At 37.4% G+C, this 25,700-nt stretch overlaps 1 protein-coding gene and 1 pseudogene across 2 annotated transcripts in view; one reads left to right on the top strand and one right to left on the bottom strand.

Annotated features, from left to right (window-relative positions):
• TTN (titin) overlaps nt 1–25,700 on the bottom strand; it is a 280,823-nt gene that overhangs the window by 207,905 nt on the left and 47,218 nt on the right. Inside the window, exons 41-45 of one of the 2 annotated variants that reach the window (XM_059703947.1) lie at nt 24,199–24,483; nt 23,840–23,965; nt 18,145–18,333; nt 12,718–12,774; nt 4,921–11,635 (exon numbers count right to left, since the gene is read on the bottom strand). In XM_059703947.1, the coding sequence (XP_059559930.1) occupies nt 5,205–11,635; nt 12,718–12,774; nt 18,145–18,333; nt 23,840–23,965; nt 24,199–24,483 (7,088 nt within the window). In that variant the 3' untranslated portion in view covers nt 4,921–5,204. Of the gene's footprint in view, nt 1–4,920; nt 11,636–12,717; nt 12,775–18,144; nt 18,334–23,839; nt 23,966–24,198; nt 24,484–25,700 lie in introns of those variants that run through there. The other variant, XM_059703948.1, reaches the window with a different exon arrangement.
• Nucleotides 662–1,340, top strand: LOC132238759 (cysteine and glycine-rich protein 2-like; annotated as a pseudogene).

The raw sequence follows: 25,700 nt of genomic DNA, 5'->3' as shown, positions 1-25,700 counted from the left end.
GATTATAAAGCGTGTACTAATGCAACTTTCAGTCACTTCATTTGTGTTAGAGTTTATAAATGTTAAAGATGTTCTTAGGAATTTTTCTTTGTGCTATAATATCAATACTCAAGTTTGAAAAACTGCTGGCTAACTATTTGTACTAAAAGAATCCATGGTTATTTAAATCAATTTTTAAAAGGTTCAGAATTATTATTTATACATAAAACTTTAATATGCAAAAATATCCTTATTATCAATTGAAGACTGATGATTTCCAAAATAAATCATCTATATTCTAGTTACTGTTTATAAACTGAAGCCATTGTTAAAAACAATGTTTAATCTGAATTTATGAGAGAACTGTTTACAGTTACTAGAAATGCAAGCCATCTTTTGCCCATGTAAACTGCCATAGTACTATAACAAAGCTTTGATAATAAGACTTATGTTGCCGAAACCGGTTTGGCTCAGTGGATAGAGCGTCGGCCTGCGGACTGAGGGGTCCCAGGTTCGATTCCGGTCAAGGGCATGTACCTGGGCTGTGGGCACATCCCCAGTAGGAGATGTGCAGGAGGCGGCCGATCGATGTTTCTCTCCCATCGATGTTTCTGACTCTCTATCTCTCTCCCTTCCTCTCTGTAAAAAATCAATAAAATATATTTAAAAAAAAAAAAGACTTATGTTAACTCAAGTTAGTCAATAAAATGGGAGAATCAGAAATGAGAGAAAACCACTCCAAATTAAAATCTTGACTGGGGCTCCTGACTCCCATGCACTCCCTCCACAGATCTCCTTAGTTCCACCCTTGGTGTGTGGTCCCACCTCCCACTCAAATGGCCTTTTGGGGAGGACTGTGGAGCATGTGGCAGAGGTGCAGTGTGGTGTGAGATGCTTTCACCACTGTGCTTTCTGTGCTGTGTATGGTTTGCAGGAAATCTCAGATAGCACAATAGCGAAGAGGTCTACTGCAAATCCTCTTATTGCAAGAAGTATGGGCCCAAAGATTATGAGTAAGGCCAGGGGCTCAACATAAAGTGGGCAAGAGACTGTCTATCAAGCCAGTGAGTGCTCAGCCTCACAGGCTTGCAACAAATTCAACTACTTATATATTTGCTCAGAAATACGGAAATGCTAAGAAATGTGTCAGATGCGGGAATTCTCTTAATGCTGCTGAGAAGAGAATTGGAGCTGGAAATCCTGTCACAAAAACTGTTTCCAATGTGCCAAGTATGGAAAGAAATCAACAACTCTGAGTGACTAAGAGGGCACATCTATTGTAAAGGAAGCCATGCAAAGAACTTTGGCCCAGTGGATTTGGCTATGATCAAGGAGCAATGGTCCTCATTCACCCTCAGTAAAGGTGTAAACCAAGAACCTAGATCACACACTGAGAATCTCTACATAATCTACATACAGACAATCTAACACTAAACAATTACTGCATATCACCCTGTCCTTGGATAGGCTGGCTGACTCCTAGGTAGAGAGCACTGTCTCCTTTTGCTTTACTCATACAAATTTTTAAGAACCACTTCTTTTACATTTTAAACAAAACATCAGCTTGAAAAACAACCTTGATTGTATTCTATTATGCAAGAAATACCTATACAACAATTATTGAACAGAAAAACAAAACAGTGAATAACAAATACTCTTTAAACAGTATTATGGACAACAGAATGAAAGATGTGTAATTTGATAACAAGGAATTAGGATTTTCATTAAAGCTGTTATGTATGTACAACAGCCCCATAAATAGTAGTTTTATTGCCTTACTCAAAAGCAGTTATATTATTTTATTAGTTCACTCCAATTGCATTACATGAACTAGTCTTATAACTTAATACCTTTCTGTTCTAGTGTATAAGCATTAGAAGGCAGGACTCCAGTGTCAGCTAGCTACAAAGGTACTGGTAAAACTTATCTATAACATGTAGAATACATACTCAATTATTTATTATTTCAATTAGTTGCCATAAAATCATTAATTAATTTCATATACTAATGGTGACCACTTAACTTTACATTTAATCTGTAATGTATTACTCATGTCAGCTTTCCCTTTACTTGAACTGACAAAATACCTGTAAAAGGGAATGAATGTGAATATAGTTCATATACCCCTACTCACTAATATCTTGAAATATTCTCCCTTACTTCTAAATATCATGTATTAACCATAAAAATATAGTAAATAAAAGTCAAATGCCCTGAAACATGAAACATGTGGTTTAAAATACATGTAGTAGTAGCAGCTAATAATTATGTCTAACTTCGACTATGTAATAAATGAATACTTTATCCAGAATCAGAGAAATTAATATTCTAGGCTTTTAAGTTATGTGCCATTGAGTCAGAAAATTAAAAATATTTCAACAATTAATAAATAAGCCAAGTGTGACCAAAGCTTACTTTTCTTTATACAATCACTATTATTCTGCATATCCTCAAGTTTAATGCATTTGAGACTAACAGAATTCTAATGAGCAAAACAAAGCCCTCCTTGTTATGTGAATAAAAGTATATTTTTCAACATTTCCTGCAAATCCATATTTTTTGGTCTTTCTTATTTATTTATTTATTTTTTTAAAGAAACAGGCTTTGAATTGTTGCAATCTATGCTCTACTATAACAGTTGGGTAAAATGTGCTTGTCAAGTTTATCATGACCTGAATTTCTAATTTATTTAAACCTCCTTTAGATGACTAAAAGTAGGATAAATCCTTAAGTCCCTAAACTATAGAATTAGTTTTATTTCAGGGAGTTAAGATGGATACATTTCATTTTATCTATAACGTTGATCACAGATATTGTATGCACACTGGTTGAAACAGATTGCTCTACAAGAGTGTATCTATCTTGATGAGTTATTGTGACTTAAAACAAGTAGAACAAATATTTTTTGGGGGCATGGAGGTGAGGGTATGAGCCTTACTGCTCTGTCTACATTCTGCACATATTCCCAATTGCTTATTTAATTTGGAAGGGCTTTTAGGGAATTCCCATTGTGGGAATAAAAAGGTAATACAATGAAAGAAACATGGCAAACATAATTGGTTATATGAATCCTTCTGAAAATTAAATTTACATTACATTTTAAATTTTTTAGAATTAATACGTTTAATACATTCATGGTACTTAAAAATTGCTCAATGTAGAGAACAAATATAGTCATTGGGCTATATTTAAGAGTTGAGGGTAGAAATGATTCATAATTTCATTACTATATTTTATTATTTCTTTCATCATCTGCTGTATAACTAAAATTTATTCTAAATTATTTTTAAAAAGTTACCACTGGGATGACACAGAGAGTTGAATGATCACCTCTTAGGATTTCTGGTAAAATCCCTCATTTTCAGATTAAAAAAAACCCCACCTGAATTTCTCTGTATTTATTACAACGTATATGAGAAGATTTAGGTTCACATTGGTACATAGGTACAATGCTAAGGATTTTGTGAATTTATTATCATTTTAATTTTGAAAAACAAAAAAATGTCAATTTAGAAACATATATAAATCTTGAATTTGAATGCTTAGTAATTTTGAGTTAGTTTAAACAATGAAATTGAATGAAAATGACAGGAAAGCCTATTATCTTATTATATACAAATACAAATTACCATACTGTCTCAATTCTAAAAACATTCCACCTTCCTTTTCCTAATTTTAAAGATTCTGAAATTGGACTGCAGTTTAAAATCTTATGTAAAAATGTAATATGGTAGTTTCTTTTCTCCTAAGAAAAATATTAATGTTGCCTTTTACACTTGATGCCATCTTGAACTGAGAAAATGAGGTATTTCCCAAAGTAAAAAGATCTGTGTTTGCATATTCTGCAAATGTCCAGATGATATCTATCTGAGCAGCACCATTGGTCCCTTCAAAACCAGCAAGAGTTAAAAGACTTAAGAAAAGGAATATTAATAATTAAAACATTTTTAAAAGAGCCAAACATATACTGAGGTTGTAATGTCAAACAGATTACAGTCAAACCTTGGTTCTCAAATGTCTCCCATCTCAAACAATTTGGTTCTCAGCCAAATTGTGGAACAAAACTTCTGTTTTCTACTTGACAACCCTTTCATGCTGATACCTCAGCATGACAAAAAGCATCTCTCAGGCAACAAATGCCATTGTTGCTGGCAGAATCTAGCTATTAGTACAATTTTAAATCATAAAGAGGCTATCAAGAGTGCTAATGTTGCTCAGGGTGTGAAAGCGCTCAAACAACAACAATCACAGGCAATCGAAGAGATAGAAAAATTGTTGATTTGTATAAAGGGAAAGCAGTTAGCCAGTGATAGCTTTTCGGAGGCAATGATATATGAAAAGGTAAAGATGCTGCATAGGACCCCTGAAAGACTCCTGAGAGGAGTGCTGAAAGTGACTCCTTTAAGGCCAGTAAGGGGTGGTTGGGTAAATTTAAGAAAAGAAGTGTTTGTTTATAGGTTAAACAGTACATTAGACATGAACTGTATATAAGAAAGATTAAAACAGGGAGTCAGTAATGGGTCTGGAAGGTAGTAATTCAATTTACATTACTTCTAATGGGAAAAAATGATTCAGTTTTTAATTTTTTAAATTTTTTTAACAAATCACTTCTTAAACACCCTTCTGGAATGAATTAAGTTTGAGAACCAAGATTCCTCTGTAGATAGTTAGTTACCAACTAAGCAAAGCTGGTTTCTATTCTTTGTTTTATCTCTTCTAAGTCTGAGTAAATAAGCATTAATTTGGCTGTAAAAGGGTTATAATTTAAAAAATTACTTATATTCAGAGCAGAGAGGAGATTCTCACTAATCTGTCTGTGTGGTCATCTGACATGGTCTTCCCTTTTACATTTTACTTTACTGATATAGTTTACCTCTAAGAGAGAGTACATTCTGCTGAAACACTCGGAGAAGGAGAAATGAAGGTAAAGTAGAAATACAATTAGGTAGCCATAGAGATATTTAATTGTGCTTGATTTTTCACAGTATAATGGACACAAGTGATGATTCCACAGTTTAGATATTTAGATAACAGAGTATTTACATGTATTACAAACACGAGACGTCCACGTGGAGAAACTGTGTTCCCAGGGGTCTTCAATGTAATGCATTCAAACAGAGTTGACATATTTGGAAATTTATTAGATCTATATAATTTGGAAAATATGAAAGCACTCAAATCAAGTGTAATAATTATGAAGGCACTAAAACATCGTACAAGAACTTTTACATTAGGGTGAGTGCTGCACAGGTCTCGGCCATTCCTCTGTTGTTGATAGCTACACACCTGTACTCACCTGCGTCATCTTTTACTAAGCCTGTTATGAATAAGTTGTGGAACCCTATGCCTCTTTCCTCAGCACTGAACCTTGCTCCTTGCAACAATTTCCCGTCTTTGTACCAGTGAACTGTGGGTCTTGGAGAGCCACGCACTAAACACTGGAAATAAGCTGCTGTGCCCACTAGGGCACAGCACTCAGAAATGCCTCTAATGAACCTGGGAGGCCCTTCCACCACCTGAAATTCAAAAAAGCTGTCTGCATACTTGCTCTTTAAGACTAACTCTTCCTTCAAACTGCTTAAAGTCACTCGGCTGTTCCTTGTTATCATAGCAGATACTTCGGAATCTCCCATGGTGAGAAATCCCCGACAGATAGCCTCTCCCACACTGTTCACAGCTCTGCACCTGTATGTCGCACTATCAGAAAGACAGACGTTTCGAATTTTAAGGGTGTGACTTCCGTTCTCCTCACTAATCACATATTTAACATTATCTGGCTCAATACACATATATTCTTTATACCATTTAACTTCGGGACTAGGGACACCTATGACTGAACATTTGAACACAGCATCGGAACTTTCTGGAACTTTAAAATCACAAATAGGCATTATAAAACGAGGAGGCATCTCAAATACTTCTAAGTCAATTTTTAGGTCTTTGTCTTCCTCTCCTCTTGAAGCCATATTCGGATCTGCTAAATTCAATGGAAGAACATCTAGGCTCACGATCATGCTTTTATGATCAGGAGTAAATTCAGGAACTGTGACTATTTTCACTTGCTTCTCAAATTCTTTGACATCTTTTTCACTTAACTCAACTTCCAAGACAATCTCTTGAGGAGAAGGTGTTCTCGATGATGAGTTGTTTTCCAAATCAAACTCCATGACATGCTGATGTGTTATTGGAGGTGGGAGTGCCACTGCTCTTTCTTGTTGAGGTACTATGTCTACATCTGCAAAGCTCTTTGCTTCCCCTATGATGTTTACAGCATGGCACATGTACGCTCCCCCCTCTCCTTTCTGAATGTTAGAAATTACCAAAGAACATACATTACCCACCCTTTCTATCTTGATTCTTTCATCTGGTTCTAGCAAAGATTTATTTCTATACCATTTCACACCAGGAACTGGAATGCCCTCAACTTCAACAATGAAGCCTAATGTTGTATTTTCATATATCTTCCTTTTGGTCAGAGGTTCAATAAAAGATGGAGGCATTTCATTGTCTTTGGGTTCGACGGCTTCATTGGGTGTGCCAAATGAGTCCGAGCGCCATACATCATAGGCTGAGCTTCTCTCCCCTGTAGGTGTATGGAAATGTTCATTTGGCGTACTGTCCTCCCTTTCTATTTTTGATGGGCGCCTTTTAAAGTTTTCAGTGGGGTTTGGTCCTCCAGTAGGAATATAATATCTTTCAACTGTTTCTCCTCCTAAAGGTGTAGAATATCGGTCTAAAGTCTCCCCTGGGGGTGTAGAATATCTCTCTAGAGACTCCCCTGGGGGTGTGGAATATCTCTCTAGAGATTCCCCTGGGGGTGTGGAATATCTCTCTAGAGTCTCCCCTGAAGGTGTGGAATATTTCTCTAGATTCTCCCCTGAGGGTGTGGAATATCTCTCTAAAGTCTCCCCTGCAGGCGTGGAATATCTTTCTGCTATCTCCCCTTCCGAAGGTGTTGAGTACCTTTCAGCAACTTCCTCTAAAGGCGTGGTTCTTTGAATAGTCTTATCTCCTGCGTTTGTTGAGGATTGCTTAGTTGTATCTAATGGAGCAAAATATAAATCAGGAGACTTTGGAGTTTCAAAATGTTCAACAGAGGATGGTGGGGTATAAAACTGATCTAACTCAGAGATTTCCTCACTGCTTATACTTCCCACATCAATGGAAATATCAGATTCAGGAGAAAATGGGCGACCTAATGATTCCTGTTGTTGGTTGTAATATTCATACACAGTGTTGAAAGTTACTTCTTCAACCTCCATGGACGTGGTTGATTCGCTCTGGACAAGTTTTGCCGTGTCTCTGGTGTCTTTAGTTTCAGGAACTTCATGTTTTCCAGCAGCAAGTAAATACTGTGTTAGTGAGGACTCGGAGTCCTTTACCTCCATTGTATGTGCCTCGTCCAGTTTAGGAAAACAAGTTTCAATCTTTTCTTCTTCAGTAGTGAAGAAAGAAGTTTCATTTTTAGCTTGAACTTGGTAAACGTTTTCTTCTTCAGAGACATCATTTCTTTCACTTCTTTGTTCATTTGGATTCTGTTGTTCCTCAGTCATCAAGAATGAAAAGCACTGGCTCAGGGAGGGTTTTCTGTGGAGTGAGTCTGCTCCCTGAACATCACCTCTGTGGTCTCCAGTGGCATATTCCTGTATCCCTCCATCCTGCTTTTGAAATGATGTCGACTCGTGTTCCAAAGTGTGTTCTTCCTTCATTTCACAAACCTCTAAAAGCTTTTCCTCACTTGCTGCTTTTTTCAAAAGTGAAATGAAACTTGGATCTCCATTTTCGAAAGAACGTCTTTTCTCAGAAATATCAGTTTCTCCTACATCTGCAGATGAGGTTTGAAGTAGGCCACCTGCCTGACTATGGATTTCATCAGAAAAGATTTTAAGAGAAGTATCCGTGTCTAAAATTTCTACCTTTTGTTCCTGTATCTGTTGTACTTCTTTCCCAAAATAATAGGTCTTTTCATCAATACAACTTTCTTTCATCCAGTCTTGACTGGAAGAAATGTCTTGATTTGTAAGTATGTCATTTTGCATTCTTTTAGACATATCCTGTGTATCAAATAGTAGTATTTCAGGGCCAGGAATTTCTTCTTTATAAGGTGTTTCCCATTGTGGCCTAGATTCCTGGAAATCCTTAGCTGAATCTCCTATATGAGAATACATTTGTTTTAGATCAAATACAATGTTCTCAGCATCAGTTGTTTCAGAAGCAGGATGGTGGGTTTTAAAATAAGCTTCTTCTGGTTGACCACTATCTAATTCTTGGGATTTTAAATCTGGATTTTCTATTTGAGAGTGAAACTGCTTTAGGTCAAAGGTAATAGGAGTTTCATATTCAGCCCTTTCAGAAACTGCAGACCGCTCTATATGACCTATTTCTTTTTGTTGCTCCCTCTCTTGTACTTTAAATTCCCCATGAGTTTGAGAAGAAAGCAGCTTTAAATTCATTATGATGTCAGAGGAATCTGGTTCAGTGTTTGGAGACAGTTTATCTGCCTGATGCATATTTGCCTTTAGGTCACTGGATTTTGATTCTCTTTGATTTAATGGAAAGTCAATGTCATCAGGCTTCTTTTGAGGAGGATTAACAAATGATTTCTTGGTAGCTCTTTTCTCTAGAACTCCTTTCTCTGCATGTTGTAACTTTTCAAATGCAATGATTCTATGCTTCACTTTTCTTCTTGGGTAGTATCTCTCCTCACCAAGGGGTTCTTCATATACAATGGTAGATGAGTCTTTTGTATCGTAACTCTCAGAAGTTTTCCTTGAGTGGATATTTGAGAAATGGTCACTTTGGGCATATTCTTGCACATGTACCCTTTCTGGTTCACCAAGTTTTCCAAAATCATGCCTAACCTCTCTCCTAATTTTAACTTCACTGAAATCAACAGATGGGTATGGGTAAACAGTACCCTCTGCTTGGTGCAGCTTTGATTTTTCACTTACACGCCCCTCTTTCCATTCATCCTGACATTGTATGAGTTCAGCTCTGATAGGTCTGTTGGTTTGTACGGACCTAGAAGCAACCTGCACAAATCTGGGGACTTTTTCTCTAGAAGATGTGCAATGAGCATGGCCTTTCTGGTCTATCTGCTTAGTTGTCTCAAGGTTTTGAAAAACTTCCCTTACAGAATATTCTTTTACATTACATTGGGAAGTAAAAGGACCAGCTGGATAATCATACAAATGTGCCCTTATAGATTCTCCCTGAATTTGTTGACCTTTGGGATTTTTTTCATAAATTCCACCAGTATTTTCTAATTGGCTATATTCCCAGTGAATGACAGGTTCCACTGTGAGATCGGAAACACTCTCAATGGTTCCTGAACTGTTTTCAGCAACACATTTATATTTTCCCGAATCTTGAACATCAATATCATGAATATACAACCTGTAGCTATAATCAAACTCTTCAAACTGAAACTTTTGATCCTGCTTTAAAAGGACTCCATTTTGAAACCATGTTACCACTGGCTTAGGCTCCCCAGATAATAAACATTCAAGTACTATGAAATCCCCTTCTCTACACCTGGCATACCTTGGCATTTCTTGTAACATTTTTGGTGGCTCATTAGTAATATCAGATGAAAATATAAATTTGTGTTTTGGTGACTGAGTAGCCTTATCTCGAGGTGCTGCTTTAGGTTCCAACTCTTCAAATTGAAACAAGTCCCTTGACTCTTTGTCCTGTTCTGGAGTAGGAGTTGCCGCTGTTATCTGAATTTCCACAGGAAAGGAAAGCAATTCTATGTCTGCAGAGGAAGGACTTGGTGGGGTAGTTTGTAACATATGGAGATTTGTTTGGCCCTCTAGTCTCAAAGATGGAGGAACGTCTTCTGCTTGGTCAAACACCAATGCCAGCTCTTCTTCTTCATCAGTGTAGTCATGCAATATTGGGATTTTATGTGCTTTGACACTGGGCCTTTGTTTTGCTTTCACTTTTAGTATACCTGTTGTCTTTACTGTTCCATATTGGTTAAACAGCACACAGGTAATAGAACCTTCATTTTGAGGAAGAACAGAAGTAAAAGTTAATGTTGAATAGTTTTCCAAGGTATGAATGATAAAGCCTCGATTACATGGAATTGGTATATCATTGTTATACCATGTCACTATGGGTTGAGGATATCCCTGAAAATGACACACGAATTGACAACTGTCACCTTCATAAACCTCTTGAGATTCAATTTCTTGAAGAAATGAAGGTGGACAACGTTGCAGATGTTTTTGGAAAGAATTTTCAAAAAATCTTGTGGTTTTTTCTTCCTGTTCAATTTTGAATTCTTCAGCTCTTGTGAAAGTGGAGTGCTGTAATTCTCTCAAATCATCCTTTTTTATTCTTTTGCTATCTATTTCTTCATGTTCTTTAATATTTGTAAGTGTACCAACATCACTTGTATGTGGTATAACAGCTTGAGACACCTTTTCAGAAGTCTCATCTATGTCCCTATTTTTATACACATTAGTAATATATTGAGATGACTCTCCAATTTTAGTTTTGGTCATAATTTCTTCAACTTGTCTTTTTGCTTGGGTCTTCTCATTTACTTGACTTCTACCATGTAAATGGTCTTTTGGTCGACTCTCTTTTAGAAATGCCTCTTGGCTCATTCTTATTTCAGTCTGGAGAATTTCTTCATCAACAGTAGTTGGAAAACTTGTGAGCGATTCTCCAGATTCTATATTTTGATCCATTGGATTAGAATATTCAGTTGAATATTCAACCTTTTCCCTATTTCCAGCTAGATCAGATACTGACCTGCTTTCCATTCCCTCTCTAAAGAACATAGTATCTTTATTACTAGCTTCCCTTCTCAAAGTTCTTGAGCTTAGTTTAGATGGCATATCTAAAAGAGATAACTTCTTTTTCTCCAGTAACGTTTTTCTAGCCTCCCGTAAACGTTGCAACTTCCCTTTGGTCTCCTCATCCAGGAAATTTTCACCTACGTTAAGCCATCCTCTGACATCAGATTTACTTTCTAGATATTCTTCATCATACATAAAATCTGTTTTCTTGCTAGGACTCACTGTCTCAAAGTGTATAGTTCGCATCATTCCCTTTTGTTCCACATCTTGTTTTTTGTTAAAGGGAGAGCCAGTAAACCTCAGGTCAACCTTTAACCTGCCCTCTTTCCTCTCAACTAATGTCTCTATATTTTCCTGTGTCTGTTCTGCCCTTTTCAGAAAGTCCAAATATTTCTCATCTTGCCCTTTTTGAATAACAAGCAGTGATGCAGTTGATTCAGCATACCCTTCACTATTAATTGCTAACAATCTATAAGTTCCAGAATCTCTGTCTTGGACCCTTTTAATCTCTAAGCTAGAAGAGTGATCATGTAAATCACTCTCAGTTTTTATAACCCGCCGGAGACCTGTTGGGATTGGCCGATTGTTATAGAACCAAGTCATTTCAGGAGTTGGACAGCCAATTAATCTACATGTAAAAACAGCAGGTTCACCCTCTAAAACATACTTAAACGTAAGTTTTTGGGTAAAAGAAGGCTTGAAATATTCAGGCCAGGAGCTTGTAGATAATATTCTACTTGCATATCTTTTAGCAGCCATAGAGCTGTGGTCTACATCTTCAGAATCTGAAAAGGCATCACGTGTATCTCTTTCTGAATGTTCAGATTCCTCCTCGGAGAATAATTCTGAAAAAAAATTAAATTATAAAGCATTTTACTATTTTCCATAGTATTTGAAAAAGTTGAAAATAAATGAAATTGCAAAATAGAAATGAAATAAAATGCATGCTACAGATTCTCACAAATCCATAGAAAAATTCACTCACCATATTTGTTCGAATAAACGCAACACCATGCTCTGTTTAAAAGATTCTGACACGAAAATCGTTCGTTGTCTGGTCTTTTCTTCAAACTGCTGAAATTTCTTCTTGAACAAGCAAAAATGCATTTGAAAATAACATGTTCCTGTGCATATTTGTTTTGAGAGCAGGAAAACTTTGTTCCTTTAATGGCTAAGAGGAAAATCTTACCTGACTTGCAGAGAGTGAAATAAACGCCCTTTTCTGATCCTTTTGATTGTAGATTAAATTTTTAATAATTAACTATTTTAAATATATATATATATACAAGAACCATAACCATAAATAGCTAAAATAAAATAAGAAGGCGTTTATTCGAACTAATACAGCCATATAGTCACAACGTTATACAAAGAAAAGCAGGCAATAAGGATCACATAAGGCAGCTATCTGCAAGCCAGTGTAAGAGACATATCAATGTTAAAATGAAGTATGAGCATGAAGTGTAAACCAGATGGGAATGTAACATTTTCACACACCCTAAATCAAGTAGCATTTCAATCATCATTCATTCATGACATTGCATTCTGAGAATGACACCTAGGTTATTGTCTACTGTTCAATTTAATTCACTGTGATTTTGAAAACAAACTTCTATTTCATGATTTCATGCATTAAGATTCCAACTTTTTCTAATACACACTTTCGAAAATGGCTGCAAACATGAAAATGATATGGCTGGTAAATTTTAAATTCAAGAATTTAAATGACTGTAAAACAAAATACTATGAAATGCATGTAACCATCAGCATACTAAACCAGGCATGCGACATAGTAATATATTCTCTAAGAGATATATTTATACATCTATGTCATTTTTCTCAATGATAGTAAATGAAAGAAGGCAGTTAAGAATTCTATTAATCCTTCAGAATTTCTATTTAAATCTCATATTCAATGTAATAATACCTTTCATCTCCACCTCAATCTGCTCTTCAATCCTCTCATGTAAAATTGATTCATAGGCTAAAATGGAAAAAAACATAAAAAAATTTAATGGTTAATTCCATATACTTTCTGCCTTAATATATGGTTTATGCAATTATAATTTTATCTTTATTATAATAGAAAACTACACCCACCAAATGCATCAAACAATTCATGCCAAACAAATCAATGAACTGATAAAGTACATGACAATGTTGGCAGAAAGATTTAAAAGCATTTTTATTTTTGGTTTTCTATGAAATTTCCACATTTAGTTCTATAATTCTTCATGCTTTTACATGCATTCGGTAAAGCAATCCACAAGCTAAAGGAAAATTCTTTTTAAAAAATGTCTTATTGACTGAACACTTGGTAAGATATGAAGTCACATTTATAGGGGACATGCATTTTTAACATGCCACATTTAGTTGATGGCTATTCTCAGTTTTTCCTGCAGAATTAAGCATTTTCAGCTAGTAAATAAATACCCCTTTGGTTTAAACTACCTTTAAAATGTCAAACTACCTGAAGTTCAATTACATAGTAAGAAGCAAAACAAAGAGTCATCCACTCTAAATAGCTTTTATTACATAAGGAAAAGGAACAGTCTTTAGACACAATCATCTCTGGGGTGGCTTCTTCAGAGAGGCAGGTGCCCTGGTACCACTTGCATCTCTCAGTTCATGTGGCATTGTGTCAGTGGGCTTCTGAGTTCCTTGTTGTCTTTGGCATGAAGTGAATGACAAACTTGACGTTTTCTTTGACGATGCTCTCTTTACTTCACAGGTTGTTTTAATTTGTGACTCTGAATGTTTTAAAACTTTTAGTGTTTGAACCAAGGGTGATTTTTGTAACTGCTCTGGTTTGCGATTTCTTTGCTAGGTAAGAATAAAGTTAGGAAAAGGAATCAATTAGCTGTGTTTGTACGAGGAAAACACATGCTGAATTTAGAGACGATGGAATGTCATTAGGATGAGAAGGAAAGCGGCACATTAGTCCCAAAACTAATATATGAAATAGCTATGCTTGCTATGCACGTAAGAACTCAACACAAACTGACTTCTGGGGTTTTTCATTCTTACTCGGCCTTTGTGGATGACTATGTAGCCTCTGTAAAGCTATTAGGCCAGAATAAATGAGGGGTGTACAAAAACTGCCTTCTTTTAGATCACTGGACAACTGTGCCTGATCCTTCACTCCTCAAACACTTAAAAATGTTTTAACTTTTTAAAGTACAAGTAAGGCCGTCTGGAATTTCCAAGAAAAAAAAAAAGTGTTCATTCTCCAAGAACACTTTAATAATATTTAATTGGAACTGGAATTCCTGGGGCAGAAATGTCTAAGCAAATTCCCTCTGGGAACTTGACTTTCAAGTACTGTACTATGACACTAGGTTCTCTAGGAAACAAGCTGAAAGACCTACATTTCTCCCACCTCCACAGCACAGCTGATTCCCAATTATATTGCTGCTGAAACTGTCACAGTTGTCACCTACAAGGCGTGTAGATAACAACTCCGGATAAATAGTAACTGTGATTACTGTGCTTGCCAGCAGCTGCGGTCAAGTCTCCGGATGGTGGAATTTTCCACCTCATTTGCATAACTAGATCTCAGTCCTGGACGTTAGAAATACAACCAGAAATAGCTATAGAACAAAATGCCAGCTTAAGAAAGAAAAAAAGGCCTTTCTTGGTGTGTGTGAGTGAATATTGTAGATGCATTAAGTGAACTAATGAGCCAATTTCGAAATTTAGGGTAGAGAGGGCTGTGCACATAGCACTGTATCTTTGCCCCTGCTAATGTCTAACAACTAAAAAATAGTATGGTCAGATCCGGAAGAACCTGAGGCCACAGTTCTCAATAGACCCCTGCCGATGCCCAAACTTCACCCAGCTTCCTTCCATGGATTCAGTGAAGCTCCTTTGTTGGCAAATAGACAGCACGGGCTTCTAGCACCTGATGAATTTTTTCTTATATCATTAGCATCTAAAGGGAAAGTCCACGGATAAGAGGAAGAAGCTATCATTAGCCCAAATTTATTCAGGCCTTTCCAGACACAGGGGAGAATCAAGCATAATAATAACAAAATAATGATTTTCCCCATGAGATAACTCTACCATTCCCAGAAGATCTGAGGCTACAAAAGCAGCATGATTTATTGAGAAATATCTAGAGATGACTAATTTGATCCAGACCTATTATTTTAAGTGCCCATTTTTACATTTTCATGGCCTCCTTGTAATAGCTAGAACCTCCAGATCTGAACCCAAAGGGCAAATGAGAAATTTTGAGCCTCCTATTACTAAAACAATTCCGTTTAGGTGTAGCATACTGTCAGGCACAAAAATAAATACTCAATAAATACTGGAACCATAACATCTTAACCTTCTTTGGTACACTCCCTAGGTGGCACATTTGGTCAAGATTAGAAAAGGCAGCCCATGTGATATGAACCTTAACTTCCTGAACCTGGATCTGCTAGTTGTACTTCCTAAATCTAGACTGGAAAGTTAAATGTTCTTAATAAGTTTGGCCAATGACTTGGCCAACTTTCATAAGCCATTGATGAATAAACATACTAATTTAGAGATACTCTAATTAATATATTCAATTTGCATGGCAGAAAAGCTGCATAAAGCGATGAGGATGAAATGAATGAAGCAAGCCATAGCTAGAAATCAAATAACCACCTTCTATGCTTAGTACTGCTGAAGATGTCTTCTCTCCATACTCATTGTGTACTGTGCAGCTGTACAATCCTTGGTCTACCAGCTGAACATTACATATGGTAAGAAAATAAGTATTTCCATTTTGTGTCTGCTTCACTCTCTCAGATTCCTCTATCTTTACACCTTCATGAGTCCAGGTTACACCAACAGAAGATTCATCCTCTAAAACACAGAGGAACTGAGCAGTGTCGCCGCACTTTACAGAGAGGTCTTGAAGATGCAGAAGAATCTTTGGCGCCTCATCCATCGTCTCTTCAGAGTATTTATCAGATAACTCAGTGCTTTCTGCAATTTGTGAAAGGGATGCGGGATGGTGCGACCCTACAGCTTGCACAAATGCAGCTGTGTGGGTGGAACTTTGAGATATACTTTCAAAAACCTGCACTTCACATTCATATGATGATCCTTGAAATGACTTAACTTCGCTTTGGGATATTTTGCTCTCTTGCTTTGTGAAAGAGGAATCTGCCACTGCCTGGGACGTGGTGGACTCTCTTACATCTTTCCCAGAACTTTGCCTAGCTAGGGCTTGCACTGTATAATCAAGTGACAAGAAAAAAGAAAAGAATATTAAGATCAAAGCTTTGTCACTTGGCAAGGTTAGTAACACAAAATGGCATGGAGATGAAGATGAAAGACATCATTGTCGCTTGGAAGCAACATGCCAGATGCAGTATGCCCTAAGGATCTTCACACAAAGGAAAATTCATTCCCAGCAATCCCATGATGAATGGATGATGAAGGCTCATGCGGATGCCATACAGTGTCTAGCTTCTTTCTTCTGTTGTTACTGCAGTTATCCAGAATCAATCAATCTCAATCTCTCTTCCTCTCTCCCTCACACTCCCCCCCGCCTCAGAACTTTGTCCTCTCTTCACGATATGCTTTGTAAAAACATATATGGTAAGTAGATCACTAATGATGCAATGATGAGATGCTGTTAAATGTTAAGCAGCACTGACGCCTAACAAAATGATTACTAATGTAATGCACAGAACACATAATTACTAATGTCAGACTTAAGATACATAGGTTAGCCCGTAACTGAGACCTTGGTGGTGGGGCTTGTTGGGTGTTACTTTATTAGTAAATTAGGTACTGCCATAATATGCAATGAGACAAACAGCTGAGACTCTCATTAGTAACAGAGGGAGTAGGAGGTAGGCAGCAAATCAAAGTCTTTGAAGCACGTTGGGCTTTACCTTTCGGAGTCACTGTGAGTGTAGCTGCACAAGTGGCTTCCCCAGCGCTATTGGCTGCTTTGCAAGAGTACTGCCCAGCATGCTCTGAGTAAGCGTCAACTATAAGCATTAAAGCCATGCCTGTGGATTCCTCAAAATGGAAAACTACATCTTTTGTTGGTAGAATTGGCTGCTGGTTATGAAACCACTGGATTTCTGGTTTGGGAATGCCAGAAACCCTTGCATGAAATCTGACTGTCTCCCCGCTGTGCACCCTGAGGCTTGACAGAGGCTGGATGAAGATGGGCTTTTGGCCAAGGGACTCCTTCTTAAATGAAAATGATGAAGAGACATGCCATTGGGAGTTGGATGTAACTTCTTCAAGTTTGCTAAATCCTGAAAAGAAGCATGCCAACCTTTAATGTTGTGCCCTGCATGGAAACCGGACCTCATGTGGAATTGTCTGCAGATCAGTGGCAAATTTCCACAGTGGACTGGAATCCAGTCCAGTCCTGATGCCTGGTCACTGTATGCACTGTGGATTCAGTCATACAAGTTCACTTGCATTTTCCAGACAAACAAGCTGAGACATCAACAGTCTAAAGAACGTCACCATATTGTTCAAGAAGGCAGTAGTGGAGTACGCAATTTGGTACAGGTATTCTTGTTTCCTGGTTTTATTTTTTCCTCTCTGGTTGTAAAACCAGCTTTTCTACTTTGCAAACCACTTTAAACTGATTATTAGGAAACATCTGGTTATTATAATAGGTGTTAACAATCGAAGAAAAAAAATCAAAATTTGCCCTAAATCCTTATATATTTGTATATACTCAATACTATGTAGAATAAATTAGTTCAGGAAAAAGACTCTGTAAAAATATATTGTTATCTCCTGGTGAGTCAAAATGCACCCCCCCCTCTCCCCCGCACTCCTCTCCTATCATCAAAGAAGTGCTTCTGATTGTAATTTAAGAGACTCAAGTAACAGAAATGTTTAACCTTCCTAGGACTGTGCCCCTCAACTCTCAGGCATTCTTTGAATGATGGTGAGTACAGTTGACTGGTGTACAGACCTGAAATTGTCCACTGTCACTTCTGTGAAACCAGGATTATGTGAACACAATGCGGGGATGGTTACACTCTTAGATTTTAAAAAATAAATTTGAATTTTTATCCTAGCCAAATGAGAAACAAATGTACCCATTTTTATAAAGTACATTTATCCCCATTCTGATGCATGCTTATCAGGAAGCATGAAAGCTGATGATCACAAAACATCATGGAGACAGAGCAGGCAAAATAACAAAGGAATGGTATGTGACTCAGAATGAGAAGGTGGAAATGAAAAGTGAGACTATCACATATGACATGAACACAATTAGTTGCATTAAAAGAGAATGATAGGACCAACCATGATTTACATGAAATCTTTAGTAATTGTTACTGACATGAGCTTAGATCTATATTGAAATGTGATTCCTAAAGTTGTTTTACTCTACCTTCCAGTCTCAAGTTGGCTGTGCTTGATACTTGACCTACGGCATTATTAGCAACAAAAGTATAAATCCCTTCATCTTCTGGGTAAGCTTCAGCAATTTCCAGTTGGTAAGTGTCTTCAAATTGAGTCATTCTGAAGAACCTAGATGGCTTAATTTTCTTGTCCTTGCTGTACCAGGACACTGTTAGATCTGTAGCACAGAAGAAAATGTATATTTAAATCACAAAAACAGGTGGATATTTTCAATTTACCTGCAAACATATTGCATTGATTATACTGGTGACTACATTTCACATTTATCTTCATAACATTAAACTTTTCTTTTAGGCATACCAAATCTGCCCTTATATGATTTCTTTTCATATTTACCAAGGAAACACAATTGTAGAAAAATTCAGCTTATAAACTGGTTGACCTATTTGAAAACTTATAATTTTAGTTATATTCTTTTAATAACCATTTGCATGTCATGCCGTGGAAGCAGGGAAAGATGTTGACATGCTTAGTGACCTTGAAAACAAGAGAGCTCTGAGAAACAGTCATTATAAAGAATTTGATCTGGGCTGTGGCTGCCTATTGGGACAGGGAGTGAAGAAAATGTGCACTTCTGGTGTGCAGAAAAATCAATCAAAAAGAGCTGAAAAGATCAACATCCCACAAAGTCTAAAACAGGCTGAATGAAAACACACACCTTCATTTTTTTAATTACCAAGGAACAAGCATCAAAAGTTCTCAGCACCACAGAAAATATTTTTTAAGTTGAAAATAATTTTTAAGTTGAAAGAGTCATGGAATTTTGTTGTCCTGGTTATATTTGGCTTTTGCCAAGGTAGTAGCAATAGTGATTACTAATAAAACTAGCTATTTTTACACAAAGAATTAAACTATCTTAAAATGATAGAAAATAAAAACATGAAAGCAGAGATAAAGTAACATTATTATGTTGTTAAGATGACAGCCACTTTAAAAATATTATACTGACATTAAAACAATAACCCTATAAATCAAGAGTGGATTTAAATTTAGTTATTTCTTTTAAAAGCCCAAATCGAAGCCATCTTATTTTTGGAGTATGGTCACTATATAACTTCCTTATCTTAATACCAACCATATGGATCTTCTAATAGCCAGACCATCTCGCATTTGTTTGTGTTTATTGCAAATGTTGGTTTATGAAGGTTCCCCTACTTCCCATGATGGTATTGAGCTGCTTATAAACTACAGGGTCTCCTTTTAAATAAACATATCTTTTCACTTAGATAACAACAAAAGGCAGAAAATGGAATCCTGACACTATAATTTACCATCTGTGTGATCTTAGACATGTCATATAATCCCTCTGGACCAGTCTTCTCATTTGTAAAATGAGATGCATAATAATTCAGTGCATAAAATTGATGTGTAAATTAAATGGCTTACACCTCTGAAAGTGCTTTATAAACCAGTGGCACAAGTCAGTCAGTAAAATAAGAATGTCTAACATCATGGAAGGGGTCAGCGGTGCCTTAAATAACATGTCAAAAGACAGAGCCACACCCAATCATCCTACAACTATTTAGTTAGTTTGTTTAATTGTCAATTGAAATAGAAGGATGAAGAGTTTGGTTCACACCCTCTGAAGTTCTCTGCTTATTTTTACAACTCCTTCCTTTGGTGAACTGAAAGAAGCAGGAGGACCGACATGAATTGCCAACCATCAATGAGCTAAAAGGTGAGACCTCTCTTGGCAATGGACTTGGCACTTCTGACTGGGATGCCACTCTCTGTGTTGGTCGTTGGCCTCTTGTTGCTTTGATGAGACCATCCCACTGCCCTTGCTCCTCAACCTCTCCACATCGTTTTCTTTGGTTCCTAATCTTGTCACTCTACCTCCTGAATTCTACAACTTACTCCCTTCTTTCTCCCGACTCCCCTGGTTGAGGGCCTTGTCAACACTCTCTACACCTTGTGATGGCCTCTTCCCTGGTCCCTTAACTCCAGTCTCACCCCCACTCTCTCCATTCCTCCTTTCACGATCACAATATTGTTTCTAAAAAGCAAACCTGATCATGTGCCCAGAGGCTTAAAAATCCTTCACTGGCTCCTCAATGTAAACAAGATAAAATCTGAAATCCTAAGCAGAGAATACCCAAAGCTTTAGTATCTGACCCTAGCCTTCTTGCCCACTCATAACATCCCTTTCAACCATACGTAAACCACTTGTCATTTCCAGCACCTGAAGTGACTGTCAATATGTTTCTCTGCTTGGAACGCCATTGTATTCAATGACCCTATTGATTCTTCGATGCTCAGTCCATGCATCTTTCTCTGTCTCCCAGACACAGAGCACTAAGTACATGGGATGTTACAACACTTACAACCCTGGGATGTAGTTGTGCGCCTCCTCACTTTCACACTGAGCTCTATGAAGGTACAAGCCAGGTGTTGGGATCCCTGAGACCTAGGGCAATGTCTCAATAGCAGGAACACCAATGTTGGCAGACTAAAGCTGAATAGATGCTTAAGTGAAAAATGGGCATGCATCATTACTACAAAAATTACTGATCGCTTCACTTAGCTAGCTGTCACTATGTAAGCCTCCAAATGATTCTGACTCACCTGTAAAATAAACACTAATAAACACGTTTTAAAATTCTACTTTTCCCAATAGCTCTTCTACCAGTAGGTGGCACCAGAGACCTTCAATAGACAATATTTTTTCTGTTGGGAAAGCCCCACCAGATTGCTCAGGACTATGTTCCCCAATTAGCAAGTTTTGAGTTCCCCCAAACATGCAACTGAGGCTTCTGAAGCCTCATAATTTTTTCCAATTTCTAGAAGGCAGGGCTGCGCTTAATTTCCTGAGGCAATAAATCCTTGGTCAGAGAAAATTGTCTAAATATTTTCAATCCTGAGGACATGAAACTATGTAATTTGGTAAGCTTTTAAATGGGCATTTTGTTTAATGAATTTTTGTCATATAGAAAATATGTTTTCAAGAGGGTGTAAAATTTGTATGTTTTACCACACATAGATAGTTAATAGTTTCATGAATTGAACTATTCAAACAATTAAAGACATCAATCTTATAGAAAAGAGATTTTTTTTTTCTTTTTCTACTTCAGAGTCTCATAAAGGATGTCAAATGTATTTTTGAAACTCCTTAAAGCCGCGGTTCTCAACCTGTGGGTTGCGACCCCTTTGGGGGTCAAATGACCCTTTCACAGGGGTCGCCTAAATACATCCTGCATATCAGATATTTACATTACGATTCATAACAGTAGCAAAATTTCAGTTATGAAGTAGCAATGAAAATAATTTTATGGTTGGGGGTCACCACAACATGAGGAACTATATTAAAGAGTTGTGGCATTAGGAAGGTTGAGAACCACTGCCTTAAAGGCAAACTATAATATTATTTAATAAGTACAAGGCACTATACAAATATTGTTAAGATTTTATACTATTTTGGACAATCCACATATATGTATATTTATTTGAAATTTTTCTCCCAAAAATTCAATGAATGAATAAATTAATTAGTGTAGCTTTAGTGAATTTGATACTAAAATGTATTTTTATTTAATGTGTAAATAGAATATTATCAAATTAGTCCACATTTCTTGATACTTAATATTTTTCAAATACTATGCTTTGAAATGACAAAGATAGCGCTATGTTGGTCATGCAATACCAGAATTTTATGTTTCTATAAGTCTTCTCTATGGCCATAATAAAATTAATGTATTGAGCACCAGTCACTTGCCAGCCATGCCTATAGGTGCTTTGCATACATTATATCCTTTAATTATGCTCATAAAATCAAACAACTCCATTTAGTTTCTAGATTAGCATCTCCATCCCAGAGAAGGAAATCACCAAGACATAGCAGCCAATTGAAATACTAACTTGTTTAGGAAAATAGCTTTCAGCGATGTAATGCTGGGTCATAAAGTAATGGGAGAAACATAATAAACAAACAATAAAACTTATTAGGAGTGCTATGAGATGTCCAAGCTTTGAGAATTCTCCTCTGGTGGTGGTACAGAAAAGCCAAGTAAATACGAGAGTGATTTTCATTTTGGATGAAGTTGGTTTATGTTGCCCCTTTCTGAGGCCAGTTTACAATAATAATTGGTTTGAAATGGCTCCAAGCATTTTGTCTCATTCTACCAATGTCAAACTCGTGGGGTAAGGGTAAGGGTTGGTGGTAGTTGGGTAGTATGCCCCAATTAAAAATCCGAACTGATTGGCCCTCCCTGAAGCACACCCTTGGCTTTCCCCTCCTCTCATTCTTCCCCCACAGGTGTACATCTCCTAAACTCTAAGGGACCCAATAGGCTTGCGACCAGGGCAGCAAAGGGCAGTGGCAGTTTGTCCTGGGCACATCCCCTGAACCTGTCTTCAAGGCCCCCTTTTCTCTGACCTCTTAGTGAGCCAAAGCAGCCCAGCCTAGGTTCATTTCCCCACCTAGTTCCTCTCGTTATCCTGGGCCAGTGATGGCGACCCTATGACACACGTGTCAGAGGTGATACGCAAACTCATTTTTTTGGTTGATTTTTCTTTGTTAAATGGCATTTAAATATATAAAATAAATATCAAAAATATAAGTCTTTGTTTTACTATGGTTGCAAATATCAAAAAATTTCTATATGTGACACAGCACCAGAGTTAAGTTAGGGTTTTTCAAAATGCTGACACGCTGAGCTCAAAAGGTTCGCCATCACTATCTAGGCCCTTCCTTCTTATACTGTCCCCAGCTGTAATAAATGTCCTCTAAAATAAAATTGAAAAATCCTAACAGATTGAGGAATTACTATATGATGGATACTGTGCTAAGTGCTGAGTTGGGTTATCTAACGTAATCCTGATAATAATCTTAAGTGATTAGTATTAATCATTCAACAACCGTTAATTTGTCCAATCAATAATTACTTATTGAGTATCTACTACATATGGGGCTATTCTAGAACAAAAGTCACCCCCTTGTTCTCATGGAGTTTCTCTTCAAGTAGCTACTGCTTTTCAGGCACCAGGTTCTAGGTACTAAGACAGAATCACTGGCCTCATGAAATGTACATTCTAAGATTGAATGCAATATTATTTTCATTTTATTCCTAAGGGAAAAAGAACCAGAGAAATCGTATTTTTGCCTAAGGTCACACAGTGGAGCCAAGATTCAAATCCAACCTCTCTGACCATAAAACCCTTCATTTAACCACTACAGGATAATATATCATTCCACACAAACACTGAAAGACTTATTAATGTCTTATATATAAATAGACCCTTCTTTTGAATCTTTGTAAATGCTATTATAATTAATATCACAATAACTATAGTTTCTATTATATTTAATAAATAACAAAAGTGCAACTATAATCATAAAGAAACATGAAATTTTTTTGAAGCTTAAAACACTGGAAAATACTGATCTCATTCTTTTCTTATTGTGTTTAAAAATAACAAAATTGACCACTTTAATTATTTATTAATAGGTGTGTAGCCCAATATCGAAGAACACTGATTTAATTTTTAATTCAATAATTCAAATAAGTCTTCTGCAAATGAGCCCCATTAAACCTTAAATTATGCATGAGAGATGTTTGTGATGAAGGAAAAGGTGACAACCACCACCCCTACCCCCCCCCCCCCCCACACACACACACATCATTATTTGTGAATGTTAGCAAGGACACTGTTGCCTGTAAACCTACCAGTTCCAGAAACCCTGCACTGAAATCGAGCGGGCTGTCCCTCCGAAGTGACAGTGTCCTGAAGTGGGGTGATGATGGCAGGAGGATAAACGGGCATTTCCTGGTCAGGAGACACGACCTCTGGAACTAAAGAAAGGGACCACAAGGTTTATCATGATTGAGTCACCTGACAGGCCTCACAGAACGGAGCATGCCGATTTATCGTAATTTATCTCACAGTGCAACACTTTCAGAGTTCCCAAGTTGAGTGGCAATCTACTTTCATGAGCTCCAAATTGTATTTTTAAATGCACTGGGAGAATGCAAAATCTAGTTTCTTCGGTTTTATTGGAAGCTGAGAAGCAGCAAGACATTCCTACCTTCCACCGAGAGCGAAGCTGAGGTTGTGGCAACTCCATAGTCATTCTTGGCTTCACACGTGTACACGGCTGCGTCCTCTGGGAAGGCCTCAATGAGCAGAAGTGTGTACTCTTGCCCATCGTGGAGAAATTTGCACTTGAAGCCAGTGGAAAGCAGCTGCTCTTCCTTGTACCAGGAAATTTTGGGCTGTGGTCTGCCAGAGATCACAGCACAGAAGCGGGCAGGCTTGCCAGACTGCACAGTAACAGGCTGGAGCTCCTGCAGAATTTGCGGTGGTTCTGGAGCTGAGAGTAAATGAAAGCAAATAGCTCGTGAAAAAGTGCAAAAACACGGGAGAGCCCATGAAACTCTACATTAATTTGTTGCCAGGTGGTTACCCGCCTGGAAATAAAACTTTGGAATTGTTACATCTTTGCTTGCCTCAGGATATTAGGATATTGGTGATGCTAAGAGGGGGCGGCGGGGGCGGGGGGGGGACATTTGGAATGCTGTCCTTAAGTAGAGGGAATAGCTTTAGAAAGATACTTTGAACATTTTGTATGGCGGCAGAGGGTGCTGAAAGTGTTTGTCAACATAACATAATTACCCCTGTTTCTGGTTAGGGTCTGGGTGGGGGTGTAGTGATGGCCAGTACCCTAAAGAATTCTAGAACAACTTCCACATGCTATTTATTTTTAAAAGTAATTTGGGCACATCACAGAGTAAAATGGCTCATCTCATTCAGTTTTGTTTGCTTTGTAAATATTTGTGTATATGTCGTAGTCATCTCTTTATATACAGGTGCCAGTGAAGTGTGTTTATACATATGAAAGAATGAGTGAATATTATTTCAGATGTAGTTAAGTGTTTATATATATTTTAAAATCAGCTTTCCTGTTATGCTAATGAAAACATATTCTTAGTGTTGTGATGAGTGAAGGGAACTGGGTAATCCGCAGAACACAGGGATAAAGAGAAATGACTTCTGTGAAGCTGGTTACTGATTTTCTTCTCTGTACCTCACTTTCCCCACTACTAATCTATATATATAAAAGCCTAAGCGACTGAACCACTGAATGACTGAACGACTGGTCAACCAGTTGCTATGATGCACACTGATCACCAGGGGGCAGAAGCTGCGGGGATCGGGCTGAAACTGGCTATCCGACATCCTCTGAGGGGTCCTGAAGTGAGAGAGGACACAGGCCAGGCCAAGGAAACCCACCGGTGCACAAATCCATACACCGGGCTCTCGTATAGAAATAACAACTGGATACCAGGACCATTTGGTCTCTTAGGGACCAAGGGAATGTTGACAATATGATTCAATTGAAACTTGAGATTACTTTTAGTGTCCCTTTATTTCCCTCACTGGTATTTGTTCAGACAGATACGGCCCAAGATAAGAAAGGATATAGGTAGGGTAGGGAAGGAGGTTCCATTTTTTTCTGTGTTTCTAGCTTAGTCTCAGATCTAGGCCAGCCTGAAATTCAGCTCTAAGGTTTCTAATGAGGAAAGTGTG

This window comes from Myotis daubentonii, chromosome 7, assembly GCF_963259705.1.
Source record: "Myotis daubentonii chromosome 7, mMyoDau2.1, whole genome shotgun sequence".
In the NCBI taxonomy this organism is placed as follows: domain Eukaryota; kingdom Metazoa; phylum Chordata; class Mammalia; order Chiroptera; family Vespertilionidae; genus Myotis; species Myotis daubentonii.
Note: the sequence above shows the minus strand (reverse complement) of the source record. Positions and strands in the feature narration are given on the sequence as shown.